The 24,013-nt window shown below is 42.9% G+C and overlaps 4 protein-coding genes across 4 annotated transcripts in view; 2 read left to right on the forward strand and 2 right to left on the reverse strand.

Moving 5' to 3' along the window:
* Window positions 1–1,652: 1,652 nt before the first annotated feature.
* On the reverse strand, window positions 1,653–4,216 carry CUNH17orf100 (chromosome unknown C17orf100 homolog). Its single transcript, XM_023723292.1, has 2 exons — window positions 3,185–4,216; window positions 1,653–1,702 (listed from the first exon to the last, which is right to left on the reverse strand). Exon 1 carries the CDS (start codon window positions 3,845–3,847, stop codon window positions 3,470–3,472), a length of 378 nt encoding a protein of 125 aa, XP_023579060.1. The 5' UTR covers window positions 3,848–4,216; the 3' UTR covers window positions 1,653–1,702; window positions 3,185–3,469.
* A 16-nt stretch (window positions 4,217–4,232) lies between these two features.
* On the forward strand, window positions 4,233–12,469 carry Med31 (mediator complex subunit 31). Its single transcript, XM_004638308.2, has 4 exons — window positions 4,233–4,356; window positions 6,225–6,302; window positions 6,566–6,662; window positions 12,103–12,469. The coding sequence occupies exons 1-4, from the start codon at window positions 4,329–4,331 to the stop codon at window positions 12,293–12,295; spliced, it is 396 nt and encodes a 131-aa protein (XP_004638365.1). The 5' UTR covers window positions 4,233–4,328; the 3' UTR covers window positions 12,296–12,469.
* Window positions 12,470–13,180: 711 nt separating this feature from the next.
* Txndc17 (thioredoxin domain containing 17) lies at window positions 13,181–15,692 on the reverse strand. The gene is made up of 4 exons (XM_004638309.2): window positions 15,432–15,692; window positions 14,848–14,929; window positions 14,400–14,475; window positions 13,181–13,845 (listed from the first exon to the last, which is right to left on the reverse strand). The coding sequence occupies exons 1-4, from the start codon at window positions 15,574–15,576 to the stop codon at window positions 13,777–13,779; spliced, it is 372 nt and encodes a 123-aa protein (XP_004638366.1). The 5' UTR covers window positions 15,577–15,692; the 3' UTR covers window positions 13,181–13,776.
* Window positions 15,693–15,954: 262 nt separating this feature from the next.
* Kiaa0753 (KIAA0753 ortholog) overlaps window positions 15,955–24,013 on the forward strand; it is a 92,274-nt gene continuing 84,215 nt past the window's right edge. The window contains exons 1-2 of the mRNA XM_004638504.2: window positions 15,955–16,017; window positions 21,251–21,409. Of these exons, the coding sequence (XP_004638561.2) occupies window positions 21,314–21,409 (96 nt within the window). The 5' untranslated portion in view covers window positions 15,955–16,017; window positions 21,251–21,313. The remainder of the gene's footprint in view (window positions 16,018–21,250; window positions 21,410–24,013) is intronic.

A 24,013-nucleotide genomic window follows, 5' to 3' on the forward strand; every position in this document is an offset into this window, starting at 1 on the left:
AAAGAAAGAAAATGTTCTAGAGATAACACAGATAGAATTAGACAAAGGTGTTAGCATGGTTATTAAAATTATATATGTTTAATAAACTACATGAAAGAGTGATATAAAATAACACAGAAAATTCATTATATACATATATATGTATACAATGTATAGTAAAGATCCTAATTGAACTACTAGAGATAAAAACAATGAATGAGGGCTGGAGAGATAGTTCAGTAGAATAAGCACCTGCCTGGCAAGCACAAGGTCCTGAGTTCAATCCCTGGTACCGAAAATAAATAAATAAATAAGATTTAAGAACACACTCAGTGGCATTTATAATAATCAGACAAAGAGAAAAATGATTAATGAACTTGAAGACAAAACAATAAAAACTATTTGAAGAAAACAAGACTTAAAAAGAACAGAGCACCAGTGAGAGGTGAGGTAGCTTCTAGTAATCTAACATCCATGTCATCCACGTAACTGACATCCACGGGAGGAAGAGAAGAAAAACTAATTGAAGTAGCCCCAAACTTCTCAATTTCATTAAAAATATGAAGCCAAAGATAGCACAAATACAATGAACCCAAAACACAAGACACATAAAGAAAGCCATTGTATGGCACATCATAAATCATTTAAATCAATGATTAATAATTTTGAAAGAAGTCATAGAGAAGTCCGTGTACACAGGAATAAAGGATAGAACTGATTGTTTTGTTGGACAGTGGGGAAACATTTTTAATATTCAGGAAATAATTTTAAAATTATTCAGCAAAAATATGTTTCAGATATTCTACTCTATAATACCAATGTGAGAAAAAAGCTATAGTAGTTCTTACTTGAAGCCATGTAATTCCAGCCACATAGAAGACTTAGAATGGAAAGGCTTGGGCTATTGACAGGAGCAGCAGAGGTAAAAGTTATTTCAACTACAATAAGAACCCAGGGCCTGGATGCTTGTATTCATCACACTAAATGGGAGCAACAGTAAGAATAGAGGAACAGGATTTCTAGAAAATTTAGACAAGGACTTGAGCCAAATACCTTGCTTGCTAGACTCCTGATTTTTCCCATGGCTTGTGTGGTCTGGGGAAAGAGTACTTTGGTAAATTTTTTTTTCCATTTCAAATATTTCCAACAAAACAGACAGTAAAAATACATGATCAATTTTGTAGGCTGCCTGCACCTTCTATATAAATAGAAGAGAGAATGAGAAGTGCTGACTTCTCAGAAAGATCTGAACTAAGTTTTATTTAGTTTTTCAAACTAACCTGGCTGGCTACAAAAGATGGTAGACCACAACAATTATCTAGCACAATACAGCCAGTGGATTATTAGATTGAGCCATTCAAGGCTTTCTTGGCTTGGTGTGGAGGACTAGGACTGCTCTTCACTCATTACTACACACACACTGTACTTAGCAGTACATAATAAAGTCACAGGTACAAACAGCACCATGCTCTTCTGGAGCTTCCAAGAGTGGATACTGTGAGGAGCACAGGAGAACAGAGAGTATGGGCAACACATATGCAGTACAGACACATCAGGAATTATGAAGACTAGGCATCTTTAAGAAACAGGATCATTTTAAAACTATGGGATTTGTAAAACAGTACGTATGACGATTTTTATTTTCCTTTAGGTCTCTGGTCTGTATCTCTTTGAATTTCAGCTTTGAAACATGAATAAGTGGCATCACAAAGAAGAAACTCTGCTGAAACAAGGATAAGAAAAAGAAACTGTCAGGCTCTTGCATCCCTCCTGTGAATCAATCAAGCAGAAAGCAAGTGTCTGGCCTTTCCAGCATGTGTAAACCAGTCTATGAGCTTTCCCCTACCTACTTTTTTTTTTTAATATTTATTTATTTTTATTTATTACATTTATTTATTGTGTGTGTGTGTGGCCAGCTCAGCCCACCAGGGGGCGGGTCTGGCTGGCATGTGGTGCTAGGGATCGAACTGCGGTCCCTGTGCTTTGCCAAGCTTGTTTCAAGTAGGTGCTTTAGACCACTGAGCCATCTCTCCAGCCCCTCCCCTACCTACTTTTAATCACCTGTCTCCCGTAGCATGCTCTCCCTGAATTACCAAACTCCAACCACATTGCTTGTCTTTCTAAAACATAGCCCAACCCACGTCCCCACTCATCTTCTGTACTTGCTATTCTTTCTGCCTGGAATGCACTCCCCCAGACCTATGACTCTCTGTCACCAACACAAATCTCAGATCAAATGTTACCTAATCAGCAAGGCCTTCCCCAACCATTTTCTCCAAAGAGCTTCTTTACCCCTCATTCTCTATTCTATTATATACACTTTTCCCCTGCATAGAGCTAATCACAGTAGAAAAGACTTCTGCTTTTTCATTTGTCTGCCCCTTTACCAGAGGGAGAAAACCATCAGGAACGCTTTGCTTTTCACTGCTTATAACTCAAGTGCTCCGAATAGTGCCTGGTACAGAGTGGGTACCCAGTAAATATTTCTCTCCTCTGCTCTCTTCAAACCTCAGTTCAGTATTCAGTGATCTGTCATTTTCCTTTGTAAGATTATTTTTGAGGGCTGGAGAGATGGCTCAGTGGTCTAAAGCACCTACTTGGAATAAGCTTGGCAAAGCACAGGGATCGCGGTTCAATCCCCCAGCACCACATGCCAGCCAGCCACGCCCCCTGGTGGGCTGAGCTGGCCACACACACACACACAATAAATAAAAATGTTAAAAAAAAAAAAAGATTATTTTTGACTATTGGTGGATTTACTTTTTAAAAAATCTGACCTATGTTTTTAAAAAATGTGTATGTAGTAGTACCATATACAAGACTTTAACATAAAAAAAGAACATAACCAGGTGAGGTGACACAGGCCCATATCTCAGCACTTTTTGAAGGCAAGATGATCAAAAGTCTGAATCCAGACTGGGTTACTTAGCAAGACCTTGTCTAAAAATTAATAATAACAATAATAATAATGTGATAGGAATGCAGATAAGTAAAGGTCTTAGGTTCAACTCCCAGAGCCACACACACAGGGGAGGGGGGGAAGACCCCAATTTTATTATTTTGTAACATAAAGACCAGTTAATAACTTATGCCCCAGAGATTTTCAGCAGCCATATAATCAGTCCAGGAGTAATAATTTTAATCTGATTCCTCTTCCTAGGTCTTAAGTGGTGAAGTCTTTTGGGGCTAAGAATTAAGAACTCACCTGGTTCCAAGACTCCACCTCTTTGTTCATCAACTCAATTTAAACAGGATCATGGGGCTGAAAATCCACTGTTCCTGCTTCCAATTAAAATAGTTCACTGGGTCAAACGTAGGATGGTCCAAGTGTAGTACGGTCAATAAGAGCAAGAAAGGGCAGCTAGACTGTTTCTCAATTGATTCATGGGCTGTTTCCACGAAATGAAAGATTACTGGTCTTCTTGGCAGCTGGCTGACTGGAAGCCAGGAGCACTTCCACCCTGGCTAATGGCCACAGCCCTGGAGTATTTCATCGAGTCGTTTTCACGTTCTGGCGAGAAGCCTGCTTGTCCTGCCGGGCCGTGCTCTCCACACTGTGCAGAGATGTCTCCACCAGGAGGGATGTGGCCCTGATGTGGCGGGAGGACGTTTCTGTGCGCTGCGAGGAGGTCTCCACGTGCCGGGAGGCCACCTCAAGGACATGAGGGGGCCGCTTTCCGAAGGGGTAACGAGGAGGCTCTTCATAGCGGCGCTGGGTGGTCTCCACCTGCCGGGAAGACGTTCGCACCTGCCGAGAGGTGGTCTCCACTCGGTGGGACGAGGTCTCCACGCGAACTGTTGACGTCTCTTTGCAGTGGGCAGTCTCCACTCGTGGAGCCGAGGGTTTTCCCTTCCGAGGTGAGGCCATTCTTCTAGGGTGCGTGGGCCAAAGAGTGCAACAGGGCTCCGCAGGCCTCACAACTCACTATTCCACCCTCAAGCCAGCTCTGTGTTACGCCATAGAGTACAATGACGTCAGAGCGGCCTGTGACGTCATCGCAGGCTCAGGGTACAAAAGTAGGCCACTGTTTTAAGACACGATGATGTGCAAGCACCATGGTTCTGTGGGGGCTAAACTGTCCCTCCAAAACACTGAGCCCAGCCCTTCACATGCTCCCTCGGTAGCGACCCGCCTCCTCGCCGTTTGGGAGCCAGCAAAGGCGTGCCCGGGCTGGGCTAGGAGGTTTGCGATGGGCGGAACCGACCGCCTAGGGGCGGGGTTATGACCACCCCTTACCCACACTGCCTCGCGAGCGACCGGAAGGGGAGGCCGTGGCTTCCGGAATCTCCCCGGCCGCTCGGGGTGGTTCATCTGTGGTCCAAGCCGGGATTTAGCGTGTTTGCTGGTGATGGCCGCTGCTGTCGCTATGGAGACAGGTGCGTACTGCGCTGAGGCACTCTGGTCTTCGAAGGAGGTGCTGTCCTCGGCTCAGACCTCTTCTGCTTCCCCCGGGCCTCCTGTCAGGCCTAACGCGCTGAGGGGTTAGAATTGGAACTGGGAGGGAAAGGGTCTCTTTCAGCGTCTGGAGGGGCTAAGTCAGTTTTGCCTTTTGCAAAATTTGGTTTGGTCGAACTTCATTTCATCTAGTGTACTGTTCAGATAGCGACTCTGCGAACCGGCTCCCTGGCGTAGGCTACACTACTGAGATGTTAAACTGTTTCTTTTTATTGTTTTTTTGTTTCTCGTATGAGTTTGAATGTTTCAAATATCGCACTTAAGCTTGTGTGCCTTTCAGCTGTTAGTGAGCCTCACCATCCCCACCCCCAGTACTAGGCAAGCGCTCCACCTTTGAGCTACACCCCGGTCCTTTTTGAGACAAGGGTCTTTTAACCCGCCTAGGTTGGTCTTGGTTTTGAATTTAGGATCCTCCTAATTCAGCCTCCGGAGTAGCTGAGATTACACATCTGCACCACCACACCTGTCTGACACGATCTTCTATTCATTTTTTTTCTGAACTTTTTTCCTGATAGACTGAGCATTGTTTTTGCCCAACTTAATCGCTGTGAGCAAATGTGGTTATAAAATATTAAAAGAGGAAGACTTGAGTTATTACAACCTACATCAGTGATCATTATTAACACACCTATATGGTGGCCCACGAGTTGTTGTTAACCAGTCCATTTGTTCTCTTGTTTTTCTTTTTTTTTTTTTTTTTTTTCTTAATCTGGTTTTATTACTACCAGCAGAAGTGGCAACGTGGGGATGGTGTGTGATATAGGTTATGGCCCTAGTATGAATTGCTGAATTATGGTGGCCATCTAATATGACTGAAGCCCTTAAAACAACAGCTTGTCTTCCCAAAGACCACCTCCTCCTTTCTTCTCCAACTCAGCCCAGGATGCAACTTCCTTTCACCTTTCCCGCCTCCTCAGGGAAAGCCCCAATCAGCTACTCAGGTATATCTAAACATCCCCTTCAAACTCCACCCCTGACAAAAGGCTGTAAAAGCCTCAGCCTCCATTTGTCCCAATCCAGAGAATTTATCTTTCCCAAATTCGCTCCGTGTCCTCCAAGATAATAAAGTTCCTTTCCCTTTTTACTTCTGCCTATTTCTCTTGCTCTGCCACTGTCGAAAACCTGGTGGTGTGTGGGCCAGAAGGGGGTGATATCAGTGTCTGACAGGGGACGGTGTGAGGCCAGGCCCAGGCTCATTTTTGGTTGAAGGAGGAATGGCAAGCTATGACTAAACCACCAGTAAAGTTAAGAAATTCTTGGAAATCTAGCTTCCCGTCACTGTTGAGGTCTAGCTTCTTCATCATGCTGTCAAGAACATCAGGGTCCTTCTGTTGCTTTGTAAAAGCAGCCAGTTCTTTATTCATGAATGTTAAGAACTCTGTCTTGCAGAGTGTGGCGCTGTCTCCATCCCTTCCAGCTTACTTCTGGAAAACAGCAATCAGGGAATCACGCACTGCGCAGTTTCTCTAGAGCTGTACATTTTTGTGGAGCAGGTTGGAGCAGAGCAGAGTGGAGGTCGGGGTGCTGAGGCTGTGCTGAGTCCATTTGACTGCTTTTTTTTTTTTTTTTTTAATTCTTTTTAACATTAAAGATACTCTTAACATTCCTTTTAATCGGGGTTCTATTTTTCTTATATTTGTAAGGAAGGTTTCTTGTGTTATACTCAGATTAGGAAGACCACTCTTTTATTTTCATAGAAGAGTGTATCAGCATTAGTTAGGTTCCTTGATGTTTCCTTTTTACAAAAGTACCCTTTATTTTAAATACTTTTTGCTGTCTTCTCTCCTAGATGATGCTGGAAACCGACTTCGGTTTCAGTTGGAGTTGGAATTTGTTCAGTGTTTAGCCAACCCAAATTACCTTAACTGTAAGTTGTTGAGCAATTAATTGAGTAGACAGCTGTTATTAATTTCTGACAGAAGAAGTGCACTTACCTTTATATATTCTCAGTGGACTGGGATTGTACTTAGGCTTGCCTGTAGGTATAGCTGAGCAAACCAGGGATTCTGCTTTGACTTCATTGTATGCTGCCAGTGGGGACGTTAAATAGATTCTTTATATTAGGGATACAAGTCAGTAGTACAAGGATTGGTTTGATGTACAGTTTTTTCTTCTTTAAATGTTTTTCAGTTCTTGCCCAAAGAGGTTACTTCAAAGACAAAGCTTTTGTTAATTATCTTAAGTACTTGCTTTACTGGAAAGAACCAGAATATGCCAAGTATCTAAAGTAAGTTTACTTTTTATAATTCTAAATATGTGTATACTTTATTGTAATCCAAAGTACTGATACTTAACAGACTTAGTTTAACACTGGAAAAATATTTTGAATCTCTCCCCTTCTACCACTTGAAGCAGTCACTTTTATCTTTATGTTGGAGGGAAGTAGGCTCTTTTAGTATTTGGAGGAATAAAGATGGTTTTGCCTTTTTTCAGAATATGGTCTGCTCAAATGTCATACTATTGACTCATTGACCCCCCAACTATATTTTGTGCTCCCATTCATAACCTGCTCCCTTTCGACCAAACAAAGCAAATCAGTGTTCCACAGAGAATCCAGGTTAGTCTCCCAAAAATATAAAAATCAGAACATACTATTTTTTTTTACTTAGATCCTTTCAGTGGCTTTCCATTAAAGAATGCTCAGAAAGTGGTACTTAAACAGGTATTTTCTGGAGGATGCAGTCATCTTTGAAGTTTAGTGATATTTTCCTTCGTTTTTGTTTTTGATTCAAGATCTTGCTATGTATTCCAGGCTGGCCTTGAACTCACTATGTAGCACAAGCTAGTCTTGTATTTAAAGCAGTCTTCCTGCTTTAGTCTTCTAAATGCTAGGATTACTGTATATGTCACCTGGCTGACACACTCTGTTCTTTAGGACCTCCTATGTGCCACACAAGGTGCCATGTGGTTCACATCCATGCACTGACTTAAAATATATAAATATATGTAGAGTATATATGTTTTACATATATGATATATATTATACACACAGAGGCATATACGTACTGTTCAGGTTGTTCAACAGGTACTTTTAAGACTTACTAAATGTCAGGAAGCATTATATCCACAATCAGATTCCAGGTTAATAGTTAAAAAAAAAAAAAAAACAAAACCCAAAACCATTAAATTCACGTGGATTATTCTGTGTCCAAGTCACTTTTCTGAGCTGATGAAGCATACATCCATCCATATGTTGCCTGTAGAACTTTTTGCACCCTGACAAGCTCTTTATGCTACTCTTGATTTAATAATACAAGGCAGGTTTTTTTTTAACCTTCTCTCCTTTCATACAACAAGAAAGCAACTTTAAAAAAATGAGATTATGATCCCTGGTCTGCATGCCGCACCGGCCCAGCCCCTGGGGCGTGCTGAGCTGGTGACCGAGTCCAGGCATGGTGGCTCACATCTGTAATCCCATTGCTGGTGAGGCTGAAAACAGGATCACTATGAGTCTGAGCTGCATGGTGAGACCCTGTACCAAATACATAAAATGAAAAAAAAAAAATGATGATAATTTGTATTTAAAGATTTGAACTCAAATGTGGCTAACCTTAGCCACCATAAGAGTCTCTGTCACCCAGAGTTGCTGAGAAGTGGTCCTCCACACTGTAGCTGGAGGTTTCCAGTGAGCCTTCTACTCCATCAAGGACAGCTGACTGCACTGTTAGACATTAGGAAGTTCTTTCTTACACCGTGCTAAAGTATACCTTCTTGTAGTTTTCACCTGTTGCTGTTTTCATTTTTGGATTCCTCCAGAACCAGCCTATGCTCTGTTGGAGACAACAGCTATATAGACACTTAAATTCAAAGAGCTGGATGTGGAGACGTGTGTAATCCCAGCACTCTGGGAACTGAGGTAGGAAGATCACGAGTTTGAGTCAGCCTTGACTTAGATCTTATCTCAAAATTAAAAAGTTCTGGGGATGTAGCCCAGTGTAAAGGCCCTGTGTTTAATCCTCTAACACAACACAAACAAACACACACACACACTTTGGATTAATCCGTTGGGTATGTCATCCAGTTTCAACAAAGTTTTAAGTTTTTTAAATAATTACCAACATTTAAAGACATAAGGCTAATATAACAATTCTGATTTTCAGCTACATTTTAAAAATTGGGAACAGCTGATAAGCCTAGAGCTTCATTTCCCAAATCATTCACTGGCTGGAGCTGAGGGCACCAGCTTCTTGTAGACATTATCTTCCAGTTGAAAACTAGTAATTGAGTGATAACAGCTCTCTTCTTAATTTGCTTTAGCCATCCAGACTTCTCCTATGAGTTCGGGCACTTTCTTTTGGATAGTTGGTACTTGTGCCTTAGATCATTCAACCAAGTAATAAATGGCCTTTAGATGTGGTTGTGGTATAGTGGACCAAGTGGCATTTCTTTTCTTCATGTGGATGTTAACATTTCTAATAAATCAGTTTAGGTGGACTTTTTTTTTGAGCTAGGGAGGGTAGGGGAGCCCACTGTTGGCTTACTGGGATCTTTGTGCCAACTAAAATCCTGTATTTTCATCTGTGTCATCATGTGACAAGATATGATTTATATCTTGTTTCTCTAAAAAAAAAATAAATAGAAAGTGTTGTTTTTGTACTTCTTTCATCTTGTTAACTTGAAACATATCAGAGAATATTGTAGCCTTTCAGAGACTTACTTGTAGTTCCTAATTCAGTCATCTAATGCATTCTGAGTATTGTTTTCAAGTTTGATATGATAAAAGATCACTGCCTGTTTAAATCCATTATTGACAAATGCAACTTGAGACCATTCTGTTGGTTTTAATTTTTTTTTTTTTACAGATGAAGAAGCTGAACTTAGGTTAAGTATCCTTTTCAAGGCTACCCAGCTGGTACTTGGATCCAGATTTTTTTAAGTACTGTTGCTGTCATGAAAAGGATTTAGTCAGGGCAATGGAAATGGAGCATTCTAGGTTAGGCTACCAACAATTTCAGGCCAGAGTATAAATAGCAAACCTTAGAACAGCATAGTACCAGCCTCAACATGGTTCTCTGTTTAATGTCTTCAGACCTGCAGTATTGGTATTGTTTGGGAACTTGTTAGAACTCACATTAGACCTACTAAGATGAGAGTCTGCATTTTAAGAACTGAGTTATATGCACTGCACATTAAAGTTTAAGAAAGATCGCTCAAATATACAGACTATTTCTCAAACCTCACTTTCGTATCACTTACACAGTTTTGGCTTTGTGTGTTCCTTATTTGATTTAATTTTGCCTTATGTGATTTAATTTTGATGTATTTGAAGTTACTTAAATTTTACTTTTCTGTTTTGGTACCAGGCATTGAACTCTTAGGAGCCATGCAGGTTCCTATGCTGCTGAACTATCTCCCAGGCCCTTACTTTTCAATTTGAAATAACTGCATTTATAAAAAGCTAGGAGAGGGGCGGGGGAGATGGCTCAGTAGAATAAGCGCTTGACTGACAAACGCAAGGATCTGAGTTCAATCCCCGGTTCCGCCAAAAAAAAAAAAAGCTAGGCGAGGGCTGGTGAGATGGCTCAGTGGTCTAAAGCACCTACTTGGAACAAGCTTGGCAAAGCACAGGGACCACAGTTCAATCCCCCAGCACCACATGCCAGCCAGCCCTGCCCCCAGGTGGGCTGAGCTGGCGCCACACACACACAAATAAATAAATGTTTAAAAAAAAAAGACTTAAAAAAATAATAGTTTAAAAAAAATAAAAAGGAGAATAAAGAGAATTTATTGTGTTCTTCACCCATATATTGTAAATGCCAGCATCATATATAGCCACGGTACATTGATCAAAATCACAGCATTAACATTAATCTTATGAGATATCCTACGTATCCCATTCAGATTTTACCAGTTCTGCTGGTCTCCTGTATATAATAATCAAATGAGCCAAGGCTCATATGCTACATTTTTTTATGTCTTGTGTTTGTGTGTGTGTGTTAGGATTTTCCTGTGCAATTCAAGGCTGGCCTTGAACTCATAGTAATCTTGTTTAAGCCTTCTAAATGCTGGAATTACAAGCATGTGACACCATGCCCAGCTTGTTACGTTTCTTAGTCTTTAATCTGTGTTCCTCGTTCTTTTAATCCGATGACCAAAATATAGAAATGGTTTATTTTTTTGTGTGTATTATCAGGAGTAACATAAAACCTATTTGTTTTATTATTGGTGACATTAATTTTGATCACTTGTTCAGTATGATGCCTTTTAGGTTTCCTTTTGTTTAAGTGTCTCATGGGAAAATACTTTGAGACTATGTAAATATTACATAAACTTTTTTGCCCACTAATTTTAGCGTACTTGCTTGAAAAAATTTTATTGTGGGATTTTCTAATTCTCTCATTTTACATTTATTAGTTGAGATATTATTGTAAGGAAAAACATTCCCTTGTTACTAAAAACATCAGTATGAACTTTTGTATTTTTATTCTGTAGATTATAATGTTTTTTGCTTGCTTAATATTCTAGTGTGGGAGCACCTTCGAAGTGGCTCCTGAGTACTTTTGACATATCACTTCTATTGTTTAGTACTGTATAACATTTCAAGTTTGTTTTGTGCTTTCCTGACCCTAGTCCTGGAATTAGCCATTTCTCCATAATACCCTGTAAAATGTTATTTGAAAACCATGACTGAAAAGTAAGTGTGGTCATTGGAACTCCAGTATCATTGCTTCTTGGCCTTTTCAGCTTATAAACTGGGAACTGTGTTTGTGTATGTCTATACATGTACACACAACACATCATGTCTTCTATGCATATTAAAAACCCATGAGTATATATTGCCATTTTCAGTTCCATTCCAGTGTCAAGGGGTTCATTCCAGCCTTCGCCCTTTCTTTGTCTATAAATCTTTTCTGAGAGTCAACAGTTTGGCCTCCCAAATTGTTGTTAGTCCCACATTAACTTAAAGTATGCATATTTGTTCAATTTTCAAGTATACACAAAGTAATTTGAGATGAGGTTGGGAGTGTTCGGGGTGGTGTGGCTGTAGACTTCTTTTTCTTTTTTTTTTTTTTTTTTGCGGTACTGGGATCAAACTTGGGACCTTGTACTTGCCAGGGTTCCTGTGCAAAACTAGAGCACAGTATTTAGTTCTTTTTGAAGTTGATTCACTTTTAAGTAAAATTTGTCTTTTTATCACTCATGATTGGAAAGCCAATAGCTATCAGTTATGCACATTATAAAGTGTTCATGCTTCTTGTCTTAGAAGCTATCAGAATACAATGGAATGATTTATCTCCAATTTTTTTTTCCTTTTGTGACTGTCTCAGCCCACCCTGGGGGCAGGGCTGGCGCAGCATGTGGTGCCAGAGATTAAAACCTCAGTCCCTGTGCTTTCTAAAGTGCCCTAAGCAGGCACTTTAGACTGCTGAGCTATCTCACTGGCCCTGTCTCCAAATTTTGACCTCTGCTTCTTAATAGTTACTGTGTTATATAGTCTTGAACAAGTTTTTCTTTTTGAACTTAAATCTTACCATTTTGAAAATTTTGTTTAATAACTTGGTGACTAGCTTTTTTGCATAAGCAAGGGGAGAAATTATGCTCAAGGTACTGAATTAATGTTAACAGAATTTGTAGACTACAAGATAATTTTAAGTGAGTAACCAAATTTGAACTTGGCATTATTGACTTAAATTATGTTGGTCATTAACTTATAAACTTAAACCCAGGTACCCTCAGTGTTTACATATGTTAGAACTGCTCCAATATGAACACTTCCGAAAGGAGCTGGTGAATGCTCAGTGTGCGAAATTCATTGATGAACAGCAGATTCTACACTGGCAGCACTATTCTCGGAAGCGGATGCGTCTTCAGCAAGCCCTGGCAGAACAGCAACAGCAAAATAACACATCAGGAAAATGAACAGCTGGAAAACAGCTCAGGGTCTTAAGACATGTATATAATGTATTTCATTGTCCAATGAAATGACTCTTCTTCCTGTCTACCTTTACTGTGGTAGCACCTGGAACCTTTAATGTACTTTCAAGCCAACTTTTTTATTGTTAGACTTGTTAAACCAGAATTATTCTACTTTGATTACCCTGTGAATTTGTAAGTTTTTATTAGCATTTAAGAATTAATTGGAAAGAATGGACTTGTTAGGTGCTCTGGACCTGTTCAAGGAGATACTGGGCATGGCAGAAGAGAGGACCACTAAGTTTACGAAACTCTAAACTTATTACTTGTTTCTGACATACAACTAGTGCCTTGGGCAAGTCTATCTCTTGGAACTTACTGTCTCTCACATCAGAAGTCCATGTGTCTTACCTACAGAATAAGAGTACTGGAGTCAAGGATCTCTTATGTCAGAGCAGGGACTACAGGATATAAACATTTTGATAGTCTGCAGAAAAGGACATACCTGTGTTACCCTTGCTTTGTAAGATAGCTTTAAGAAAGGATCATTGGTATGTCACTGAGCTAGTTTTGTTCTGTTTGTTTTTTGTGGTACTAGGGATCAAACTCAGTACCTTGTGCTTGCCAGGCAGGTGCTTATACCAATGAGCTATCTCCCTGGCCCTGTCACTGACCTCGAGATGGAGAGAGAAGACTGGTGATAAACTGCTAATTGCTTTTGAGCTTAAATTAAAACAAAGATAAGGCACCTCAAACGCTTCTGCTTATTAGGGAAGGTAAACATTCACTTGGCCAGTACCAAAATCCAGATGCTACATTGTTTCCATGCATTCTCATTTTTTTTCCCCCACAGAATTACCTTTCTTTGTAAAGAAGGAAACTGAGCACTAGACAGCTTCAGTAACTTTATTTGTGGTTATACATCTAGTAAGTGGTAGAATCAATGTGTCCGACTCACAAGATGAAGTTCTTCCCCCCAACTAGGTTTTCTAGTATTCAGCCCCCTTTCCTCTTCTGCCTTATTGCAAATGAAGCACATTCAGACAGCTGTAAAATCTGCATGATCTAAGCAGACTTCATTAGGTATGCTGTATTTTTCCCTTAGTATTTCAGTGCAGTTCTACATTCTAAAGGTAAGAGGTTTTAGGAATATTAATTGCTTTGAAAATTTATGGAATTTAAGGGAAAAGATCCCTATTGCCTCAGATTTGGAAGAGTTATCAAGGCACTATTGTGAGCTTTTAGTTGTCACCTCCAGTTTATCCCTTTGAACTATTACTGCTATCCTTCAAAACTTAATTCAGTCATATCTTTGGGATACCATATGTTACAAGCCAGATGAAGATTCATATTTAGAATAGCATTCTTTATTGCTTAGACATACTGATTTAACACCATTTATTGACAACAAGAATTCAAAGCAAGTACACAATTTCTTTTATACTAGAGCAAACCATGAAATCAAGACACAATGTCACCATCAAATCTTAATCTTCAGAGAACAACATTTCCACAAGGTTGTCTTGAAGACACTCAGATTCTACCAGTTTTTGAGGCTGTAAGGAAAGAACAGTCAGGTCTTAACCACTGTTATGAAATGTTAGAATGAATGAATGAATGAAGTGAGTTCTATTGTGATGACACTAATCTTAGAAATTTTGCCATTTAGAAACTATCAACTGGTTATAACAAGTTTATGAAATAGTTATTTGCTCCAGGATGAATCATTAAAATACTTGGCTGAAAACAGCAGGAAGCTGAAACAGGAGACAACAAGCCCAGTGTCATCTCTTTTCCTTCAGCTCTTTAGTATTCTAAGGGCAGGAGATGCCTTTTCAACTTAAATAATGGTTTAAGTAGGAAACAATCCATGCAAGTGCTTTAAGAAGTTAAGAAGTTTGTGGCTGCAGAATTGTTAAAGTGGCTTACAGGCATGAAAAAAAACCTATGATTTATTTGTATTATTAATAGTTTACTGGGATTGTTCAGGGCAGGACAGCCAAGATACATGTTTTTGAAAAGTAAGGTGAAACTTCATACCTTTCAAATATGACTAGAACAAATTAAAAGGATTCAGAGAAAATTATAGCCCCAACATAAAGATACTTACTGTTCCATATTTCAGTAGTGTAGGCACTGCAGTTATTTTCAGTTTTTTTCTGAAATCATTATTTGGATCTTTCCAACTATGCCAAAAAGAAAAAGTGATCAAGGAAATTCTTGATTTATTACAGTTTTGCTTACTATTGCATTTTCGTATTTTGTAAACATTTAAAAAATCGTAAAAATTATAATTTGTTACCCTCTGTAGAGTTTTTAATTAAACTATGACTAACATAAAAGGTAAACCAGTTAAGTTTTCAGCTTACACTAGGACAAATTTTTTGGAATTACCTTCAAGTAGCTGAACATTCACTTTGTAAATTTCAATTTAAGAGGTTTTATTGTTTATCAGGCATTACCTTAGAACACAGAACCTGAGTAAATCTGTAAAGCCTTTCCCACCTGTTTGCAAGAGTCTAGTCATGTCTGTGAAGCAGCACACTTTTGTCACTTACTACGATTTTTCTCCTACTTGGCAGTAGATGAACACACATCCTTCACTAACGTGCTTCAGCCCCGCTCGAACGACTGGTTCAGCTGTTTAAAAATTAATACAATTACACATCAATTCTACAGTCTCCTTTCTCCCCCAAGACTTGCTAAGTACTCAGACTTTAGCCTCCAAGTTAGACTTTGAGTTAGCTCAGAAGTTACAGAAGTCGGGGTGCTCTCTTTGGGTCTCCGAGTCTCTTTTTAAGAGCAAACGCCAAGTCCAAAATCTGATTGTCCCCGTGTCACACTCCCAGAACAATGGATAGCGTAAATATTTGTTGACTAAAAGGAGACCAACGCATCCTGTAAGAAACGGCTTTGGGGAAGTGAAGTTTTAAAGAAACATTACAAAATGGTCTGAATCGGATGGTAGAGGTGCAGCACCCGCGCGCGGCAGGGCGAGGAGGGACTTAACGGGAAGTTGAGAGCCCCAATACTCCGTGGCTCTCCCCGACCAAGCTCCCCCGGCTCTGCTGCTTCACCCAGCGTTCCGGCCGTAGGCGCCTCCTTCCAGCTCTGGATAGTAACCCCCGAGTCCAGGCCTTACCTTGCACGCAGTCAGGGCACCAGCTTTTTCCTTCAGCATCCTTAGAACCGCTAAAGTAGGCGAAAATGGTCTTGCCCCGGTGCTGCTCCACAGCCCGGTTAAATTCCTCAAAGCCGGACACGCTCACCTCCTCGCAGGCAGCCATAGGGACGGCACACAACTTGGGGCTAGAAGAGCCCTTTAGGTCCCGCCGCTAGAGGGCGGGTCCACGTAGGGTGGGAAGAAGCCGTTTCCGGGTGACGACGGCCGGGCGTATCTTTCCCTAGAGCGCCTAGGTGGTGCTACGGAAGCCTATGCAGGCCATAATTCATCCACATTATCTTCCTGTTTTTAAGCTCTTTCAGTGTTTGTTTTCCTCTCCAAACCAAACTTCTAAGCCTTAATTTGGTTCTGGTTTCGGGCCCATGGACACTGGCTGCAAAACTTGCTGCTATGCGACACCCAGAATCTTACGTGGCTCGGGAGGCTCAGCGGCTCCCAGCCCACATTGCGCCTGTTGCTATGACGACTGGGCGAGTGGCCGGAAGCGAGGCCTACTCTACCCCCCCTGCCCGCCTCCCGGTAGCCGTGCCTCACCCCAGGCCAGGTGGGCTTGGGTCCGGGTGGGGGTGGGGGATTCCTGGAAGCGGAATTAGACGTCATGAACCTGGGGGAGAGGAGACCTTGAATCAGGCAGACCGTGCGCCTCCGTTCCCTCAATTACCTTTTCTCCTGTCTAGTTTCAGGGGGGTCTAAGACTTGGGGGCGGGCGCCCGAGGCTGGGCGGGGGGGGGATTGGGAGGCTGGGAAGGAGAGAAAGGCTGCGAGGGCCAGAGCCGAGTGTGTGAGTGTGCGTGTGGAGCAGTCCAGGGTTCCCGATACTAAAACAGAAAATGCCCCGGGGCTTCTTTGCCAAAGGGAATTGCCCTGGAGCTATGAGCGGGACATCTGGCCCCGGGGCCTTACACAGGCGGCGCCAGGGCGAGCTACTGGCAAAGATGCCGGGACGCTGTGTAGGGCTCAGAAGATCCGGGTGGCTGTGGGAAAGGAGATGGGGTACAGGGACATCCCGAGGCAGTGGAGCAAAGCGCCGGGCAAAGTCTTCGATATGGAAGACACGCTGTAAGAGTGCAGAAAGGCTGCAGGGCTGTCAGCGATCGTGGGGGAAGAGGCAGGCCGCGGAACCTGCTGATGCGGCTGCAGAGAACGAAGCTTTGGGGACGTCTGAGACTGCAGGTTCCATTGAAGCTGCAAGGGATCCCCAGGCTGTGTGGGTTAATGGGACTGTGGGCGAGCCTGAGGTGGTGGGGCCTGCTGGGTCTGTGTGGGTAACCAGATCTGGGGTAGAGGAGGCAGACCGTAGCAGTCCCCAGGGCTGTGAAAGAAAAGGTCGCCCAGGGACGATGGGGCATGAAAGCATTCTGGAACTGTGGTTGAAGGTACAGGCTATGAGGGCAGCTTCAGGATATGGGGTAGGAAGCAGAGTAGAACTCCATCCTGTACCTGCAGAAGGGTCAGTTGAAAGAGGTCTCCCTGGCCGGGCTTCCTGGATAGAAACAAGCCCAGGTGGTGTGACAGGACCGTGGGTGAGAGGACAGGCTACCATATTCCCCCAGGTCTCAGGACTCTCCGCAGCCACTGCAGTCCGACCCGGTTGTGAGAGAGCCTCAGGGTCCTGTGGGTATAGACAGGCTGAGAAGGTTCCCCCTGTGGTTGCTCTTGGAGCTGTGGAAGAGGTAGGCTGCGCACCTACCCCGAGTTCTTGGGAAAGACCACAGATCGTAGGGCAGCCTGAGGCTTTGGAGGTGAAGATAGGCTGTGGGACTGCATCAGAGAAATGGTGGAGAGGACAGTCGGTGCAGGTTCCTGGCACTGTGGCACAAGAGGCAGACTGTGGGGATACCACAGGCATATGGGGACGGGGACAGGCTACAGGGAACCTTGGTGCTGTGGTGGTACCAAGAGCTGTGGAGGAGGAAACTACATCTGTGGATGTCCCAGGCATGTGGCAGAGAAGACAGGAGGTAGAAGATGTAAGCTCTGAATGTCTCTCTGGAGTGTGGGGCGCGGAGCAGCCTGTCGGGGTGCCTTGTGTTACTATGAAAGAGGAAACTAGATGTGGGGATGAATTGGGATTCAGGGGAAAGGAGCAGGCTATGTGGCTAGAATCAGGCTCTGGTGATGACCAAGCATCATGGGAAGCTGCACAGACAGTAGAACCGTCTGGTCCTGGGGAGCAGGAGGCAGGTTCTCAGCAGGTACCACAGGGCCTGTGGGGTATAGAACAGCCTGTGAGGGTACCTAGGACTTTGGGGAAGGAGACAGACTGTGTGAGCGTCCCAGGGCTGTGGGGAACAGGACAGCTGCCAGGAGTGTCCCAGGCTGTGGTAGTACCGGAAGTCAGGAGTGAAAACACCAACTATAGTGTTGTCCCAGACCTATGGGAGAGGCCACAGATTCTGGGAACTCCTCCAGCTGAGATAGTGGAAGAAACATATAGTGGGGATGTCCTGAGCCTACCGGAAATGAGGCAGGCCATGGGGCCAGAGGATGTGGTGCCTGGAGCTTTAGGGACAGCTGGGCCTACTGATGAAGAGGCAGGCTATCAGGCCATGTCATGTCTGTGTGGGAGAAGACAGGCTCTTGGAATGTCTGAGACAGTGGGGATGTCCAAGGCAGCAGGTATGGCCAGGCACAAATATTCCCCAGTAGGAGTATCCACAGCTCTGGGTACACTCAGATCTGGAAGGATGCCTGCCAGGGTGCCTGACCCTGTGTGGGTGTCTGGCCCTGAGTGTCAGGAAAGCAGCTCTAGAGATGTTTTAAATCTGTGGGAGAGAGCTCATACTGTCAAGATGCCTGTAGATTCAAGGGCAGCAATGGCTCCTGAGGAGCCGTGGTCTGTAGAAGGGGATACTGGTTCCCAGGGAAGGAGACAGGCTGTCAGGGTCCCAGTGGCTCCTGAGGCACCTGGTCCTCTAGTAGTAGAGACAGGCTCCAGAGATTTCTCAGGCTTACCAGAAAGGAGACACCCTGTAGAAATACCTGTGACTAGAGGGTTATCCCTAACTGGTGGGAGACGTGTGGCTTCCAGAATGCTTAGGCCTTTGTGGGAAGGAAGTGGCTCAGGCTCGAGTGGGGAGAGACAGATAGATGACAAAAGTTGTACAGGGATGGGAGTATCCACTTCTGCCAGGATGCCTGGGCCCGTGGGGGAGGGGCCTGGTTCTAGATGCATCTCAGCCTTGTCAGGGCACAGGCAGACTACAGGAATGTCCACAGCTATGGGACTCTCTGAACCTGTGGTGGAGGAGACCCTCTCTGAGGGTCTCTTGGGTTTATTAGGAAGAAGACAGACTACTGGGATGCCTGTGGCTGCTAGACTTCCTGTGGCCCTCGGAGTGCCCACAGCTTCTCAGGTGCATGGGCCCCAGATGGTGGGGGAAAGTGCGTCTGGGAATGGCTCAGGCACATGGAGAAGGAGGCAAGTCACTGAGGCTTCTACTGCTGCCAAGGAGGGGGAGACAGGCTCTGAAGGTACCTCAGGCCTGTGGAGAAGGAGGCATGATGGATCCTTCCCTGAGACTGCGAGAATGTCAGTGCCACTGGGAAGGAGTGGAGCCGTAGGAGTTCCCCTAGCAGGGCGTGTGCCTGCTGCAGTGTGGGTGACTGGCTCCTCAGGAGAAGAAGCAGATGTGGGTATCTCAGGCCTGACAGCAGTAAGCAGTCAGTCCACGGAGGGAGGGGAACCTTCAGGGGACCAGACTGGAGATGGAGGTATCCTGGGAGTAGCAGGAAGGGGCCAGGCTGTAGGGGTATCTTACACCTGTGGGCATGGTGCCAGGTTCTGGAGCTGTGCAAGGTCCATGGGGGAAGAAACAGCCCATGAGAATGTTTCCCGAGTGTCTGGGATAAGAATGGCTGTGGCGGTGCCCCCAGTTTCAAGGGAGGAAATAGGCCCCAGTCATTTTAGAGACCATGCTCAGCAGAGTGGGAGGAGACAGGTCAGAGAAGTGTCAGGAATCAGAGCAAGGGGCAGTGATTTGAGAGACAGTTGTGTGGGGGAAGACACACCAAGGGGGGTGTTCTAGTAGTACTGTAGGGAACAGGTTGGGGATGTCCTGGGAGCTGTGGGAGGGAACAGGTTGGGGGTAGGTTTGTCCTGCATTGTTATTAAAAGCACAAGTTGTAGAGATGTCAGGATGGGGGGAGGGTACTTTGCGAAAATGTCTCAGTATATATAGGGTGACAAGCTAGGAGGTTTCCTGGAACAGTGGGGAAAGTGGCTAATTGTGAGGAGAGAGGGATCCCAGGACTTTGAATGGGGGGAATAGTTAGGGGTAGATGTCCCTAGTCAGTCTGTCTCTCTCTCTCTCTCTCTCTCTCTCTCTCTCTCTCTCTCTCTCTCTGTGTGTGTGTGTGTGTGTGTGATCACTCAAGGTATCCAAGAACTCTGGGGATCATGTAGTTTTTTCCATCGGATAATGGGCATTTGGGCCTTTGTCATATAGAAGCATCCAGGGAAAAGTACTGGCTACATAAAAGTTGCAGGTGCTCTGGCCTCTACAACCTCAACCTTTCTGCAGCTTCACTTTTGACTTGTGGTGAGGTCAAGCCAACTGGGATTGGCTCATTCACATGGCTCCTCCCATCTGCCATTTGAATCTCGTCTCTGTAGTATTGGACCAGCTGTCTTTAAGACAGATAAATCTGTCTTCAAGCAATCCAGTCTGCAAACCTTGGATTTATTCAAAGGCTCATTTTAGGGATTTTTTTTTTTTAACCTTGAATTTCCCAATTGATTTACTATAGGAGTCTCTGAGAGAACAAATTCTCCAGTGTATTTAAAACTAGTCTGTTCTCAGAAAATCAGCTGAACACTATGGCTGTTGAGTTAAATGGTCTACCATGCTCAGAGTACTGTGTTGTGGGAAACTGAAGAGCAAGGAAGGCCCTTAAATCTCAAGGAACCTCGTCTCACTGGCAGGATGACACGTATTCCTGTGAAATAGGTAAATAACAGATAACACTGTGATGAGCACCTAACTGGCAGGGTTACTGAAGTGTATGAAGCCTTCAGGAAAGGAGCAGTAATGCTAATGGCAGAGTTCCTTTCAGTTTACTAAATGCTTTTAATATCTGTGTTCTCATTTGGAATATCTCTGTAGTGTAAGAGAATATTCAAGGCTTCTCAGCTAGTTAATGGCAGATCCTGGTTTAAGTCTAAGTGTTCTGATTACTTGGGTTTATTTAGAGTCACAGAGTCCCGTCCTTTGGGCCACTTGACGGAGTGAAGCATACTGCTTTTTTTGATAGGCGCTAGTATTTATAAATGAAGGATGCCTCTCCATGTAACTGCCCTGTTATTGAAAGTGTTAGTTTGTAATAGCAGAGATCTGTTGTAGCAATGATGTCCTCCTGGAGACTCTGGAGGGTTGAAATTTGGAATAAAAGGACCCAAGAGATTGTTTTTGTAACAGTGTCTCACCCAGTTTTTTGAAAATGAGAATTTTGGGGCTGGCGAGATAGCACAGTGGTCTAAAATGCCTGCTTAGGCAAGATTAGGCAGGCACAGGACCACGGTAGGATCCTTGGCTCTGCATGCAGCGTCAGCCCCAACACCAGGGTGGGCTGAGCAGGCAAAAAAATAAAAATAAAAAATTCAAAGGTGTGATCGTGTTTTATAACTGGAAGAAACTCATACCTGTCTCTAAGTGATCGCTTTTACCATGCAGTTGCTATGGGTTACTTCTAGAGTAGTATTATATGAGCATGATACTGTGTTTTTTATCTGCTATCCAGTTTGGAGCCTGTTGATGTGAATGCAACTTTCATTTTAGAAATGGTGTCATTGACTGCTTCCCTGATGACAAGGTCTTCACTGCTATTCTACACTACCTGACATGATGGGTCCGAGCCAGCCAGCTTCCACCTGCGTTCACCTGACATCCTGTACCCAAGAAGATGGGACTAGGGACCCCAGGAAACTTCAGACCCAGGTGGTTTTGCTTTTCTTCAGATGTTTATTATGAAATATTTCAAACACAAAGAAAAAATGAAAGAAGACACTGAACACTTTTGATATCACCTTGTAAATTCAGCAGTTACGTAGCTGGCCGTGGTGGCGCACACCTGTATCCCAGCACTTGGGAAGCTGAAGCAGGTGGATTCCTATGAGTTTGAGGCCAGCTTGGGCTACATAAAAAGTTTAAGGTCAGCCTGGGCTACAAAATGAGACCCTGTCTTTAAAAAAAAAAAGCAAAGAAGTTCAGCAGTTGTTAGCAATTTGTCCTATTTTCTTATCTTCCCAGCCATCTCTAAAATTCTTGGTGAACCATGTCACAATACCAAAGTAAGTAGCAGATCTCATAACACGTTACTTTTAGATATTTAAGAATACTTGTAAAAACCCTAGTACCATTATTACACCTCAGACAATTCCCTAAAATTCTCTAATACTCGGTTTTTATTCAGTTTTACTCAGTTGTCCCCAGAATGTCTTTTTCTTAACATGGCATTGTGAAAATCTTTAAACACACAGCAAAGTTGAATTTCACATCAGACACTGATATTCCATGTTTTACTACCTGTGTTTCATTGTCTCCCATTTGATCCATCCCTCCAAGAGATTCATCCATCGGTCCATTATTTTAGCAAGTCATAGTCAATTTTAGATGTGATATAAGTGTCCTACTTCTGTATACTGTATGTTTTTCTTCTTTGCTTACCTTTTTTTTTTTTTTTGTGGCACTGAGGATTGAACTCAGGACCCTATGCTTGTCAGGCAGGTGCTTATTCTACTGAGCTATCTCCCCAGCCCATCTTTTTTTCTTTTGACGTGAAAAAACTTCTCAGTAAGAGCAGATCCCAGTTGTTAAGTCTTTCAACTGTTTCCCATGCGATTTGATTTCTGTCCATGAACTCTTTGCCTACCCCTGTGTCTTCAAGAGTTCCTCCTACTTTCTCTTCCAGGAGATTTAGTGTCTCTGCTTTAATGTTTAGATCTTTAATCCATTTTGACTTGAGTTTAGTGCATGGTGATAGACTTGGGTCAAGTTTGAGTTTTCGGCATGTAGAGAGCCAGTTTTTCCAGCACCATTTGTTAAAGAGGCTATCTTTCTTCCAGTGAATATGTTTGGCCCCTTTGTCAAAGATAAGGTGGCTGAGAGTGTTCGTAGGGGCTTCAGTGTCTTCTAATCTATTCCATTGATCCTCAGGTCTATTTTGATGCCAGTACCATGCTGATTTTATCACAGTAGCCTTGTAGTATAATTTCAAGTCAGGAATGGTAATGCCACCTGCCTTGTCTTTATTGCCCAGAATTGCCTTTGCTATTCTAGGTCTTTTCTGGTTCCAGATAAATTTTAGGAATGATTTCTCTATGTCTATGAGATATGTCGGTGGTAGTCTGATAGGGATTGCATTAAATCTGTACAGCAATTTTGAGAGTATGGCCATCTTCACAATGTTGGTTCTTCCTATCCAGGAGCATGGGATATCTTTCCATTTTCTGAAATCCTCTATGATCTCTTTTTTAAGAGTACTATAATTTTCCTTGAAAAGATCTTTGACTTCTTCATCTTTTTTTCTTTTGATACAGATTTTACATTAAAAATGAGTACATTGAAGGGCTGGGGAGATGGCTCAGTAGAATAAGTGCTTGCTCGGCAAGTGCAAGGGCCTGAGTTCAGTCCCTGGTTCCACACCCCCCCCCCAAAAAAAAAATGAGTACATTGAAATGGTATATCTTGTCATATTTACTGAGTTTTGATAAATACATGCACACATAACTCATACCTCTGTGAAGATACAGATCGTTTATGTTACCCTAGAAAGTTCTCGTATGATTGCTCCTAAATAGTCCCTACTCCTAGCCTTTGGAAAACACCATTATTTTGTTTTCTTCATCATGAATTAGTTTCTAGAACTTCATATAAATGAGAACATGTAATACAACTTCTTGCAAGAGGTTTCTTTTACTAATTAGAAAGATTTTGAGATTCATTTCAATATATTGAATTATCAGTTTCTTTCTTTTTAGTCCTTTTTAGTAGTTCCATAGTATGTACCAGTTTGTTCATGCATTCTTTAATTGTGGGACAACTGGCTGTTTCCAGTTTGGGGTTATTGTTTTTTGGGGGGGAGTTATTGTATGTAGGAAGCTACTATGAACATTCTTGTACAGATCTTTTGTTGTGTGTGCATGTGAGATTGAACCTAGGCGTTATGCATGCTGGGTAAACGCTCTATCACTCGGATGCATCTCCAGCCCTTTGTATTTTTTATTTGAGACAGGCTCTGCCTAAGTTGCCTAGGCTGCCATCAAGCTTGTGATTTTCCTGTCTCTGCCTTACGAGCAGCTGTTGTTATCAGATTATACCACCACATTTGGCTTCTATAGATCTTTTTATGAACACATTTCCATTTCTTTTGGATAAGTAACCTAAAAGTGAAATTAACTGGGTCATGAGGTAGGTGTACATTTAGTTCTTTTTTTTTTTTTTAAGTAGAAATTTGGAATTATTTTATTTATTTATTTATTTATTTATTTATTTATTGTGTGTGTGGCCAGCTCAGCCCACCAGGGGGCGGGGCTGGCTGGC

Source organism: Octodon degus, unplaced genomic scaffold (genome assembly GCF_000260255.1).
Source record: "Octodon degus isolate 3935 unplaced genomic scaffold, OctDeg1.0 scaffold00098, whole genome shotgun sequence".
Lineage (NCBI taxonomy): Eukaryota > Metazoa > Chordata > Mammalia > Rodentia > Octodontidae > Octodon > Octodon degus.

What these genes read in the sequence shown, in the direction of transcription:
- CUNH17orf100 (XM_023723292.1), bottom strand. Translation starts at nt 3,847, where the DNA reads ATGGCCTCACCTCGGAAGGGAAAACCCTCGGCTCCACGAGTGGAGACT.
- Med31 (XM_004638308.2), top strand. Translation starts at nt 4,329, where the DNA reads ATGGCCGCTGCTGTCGCTATGGAGACAG. An exon ending in CAACCCAAATTACCTTAACT is followed by an intron (nt 6,303 to 6,565) that starts GTAAGTTGTTGA and finishes AATGTTTTTCAG; the next exon opens with TTCTTGCCCAAAGAGGTTAC. An exon ending in GAATATGCCAAGTATCTAAA is followed by an intron (nt 6,663 to 12,102) that starts GTAAGTTTACTT and finishes ACTTAAACCCAG; the next exon opens with GTACCCTCAGTGTTTACATA.
- Txndc17 (XM_004638309.2), bottom strand. Translation starts at nt 15,576, where the DNA reads ATGGCTGCCTGCGAGGAGGTGAGCGTGTCCGGCTTTGAGGAATTTAAC. An exon ending in GTGCCCTGACTGCGTGCAAG is followed by an intron (nt 14,930 to 15,431) that starts GTAAGGCCTGGA and finishes ATTTTTAAACAG; the next exon opens with CTGAACCAGTCGTTCGAGCG. An exon ending in CACTACTGAAATATGGAACA is followed by an intron (nt 13,846 to 14,399) that starts GTAAGTATCTTT and finishes CTTTCCTTACAG; the next exon opens with CCTCAAAAACTGGTAGAATC.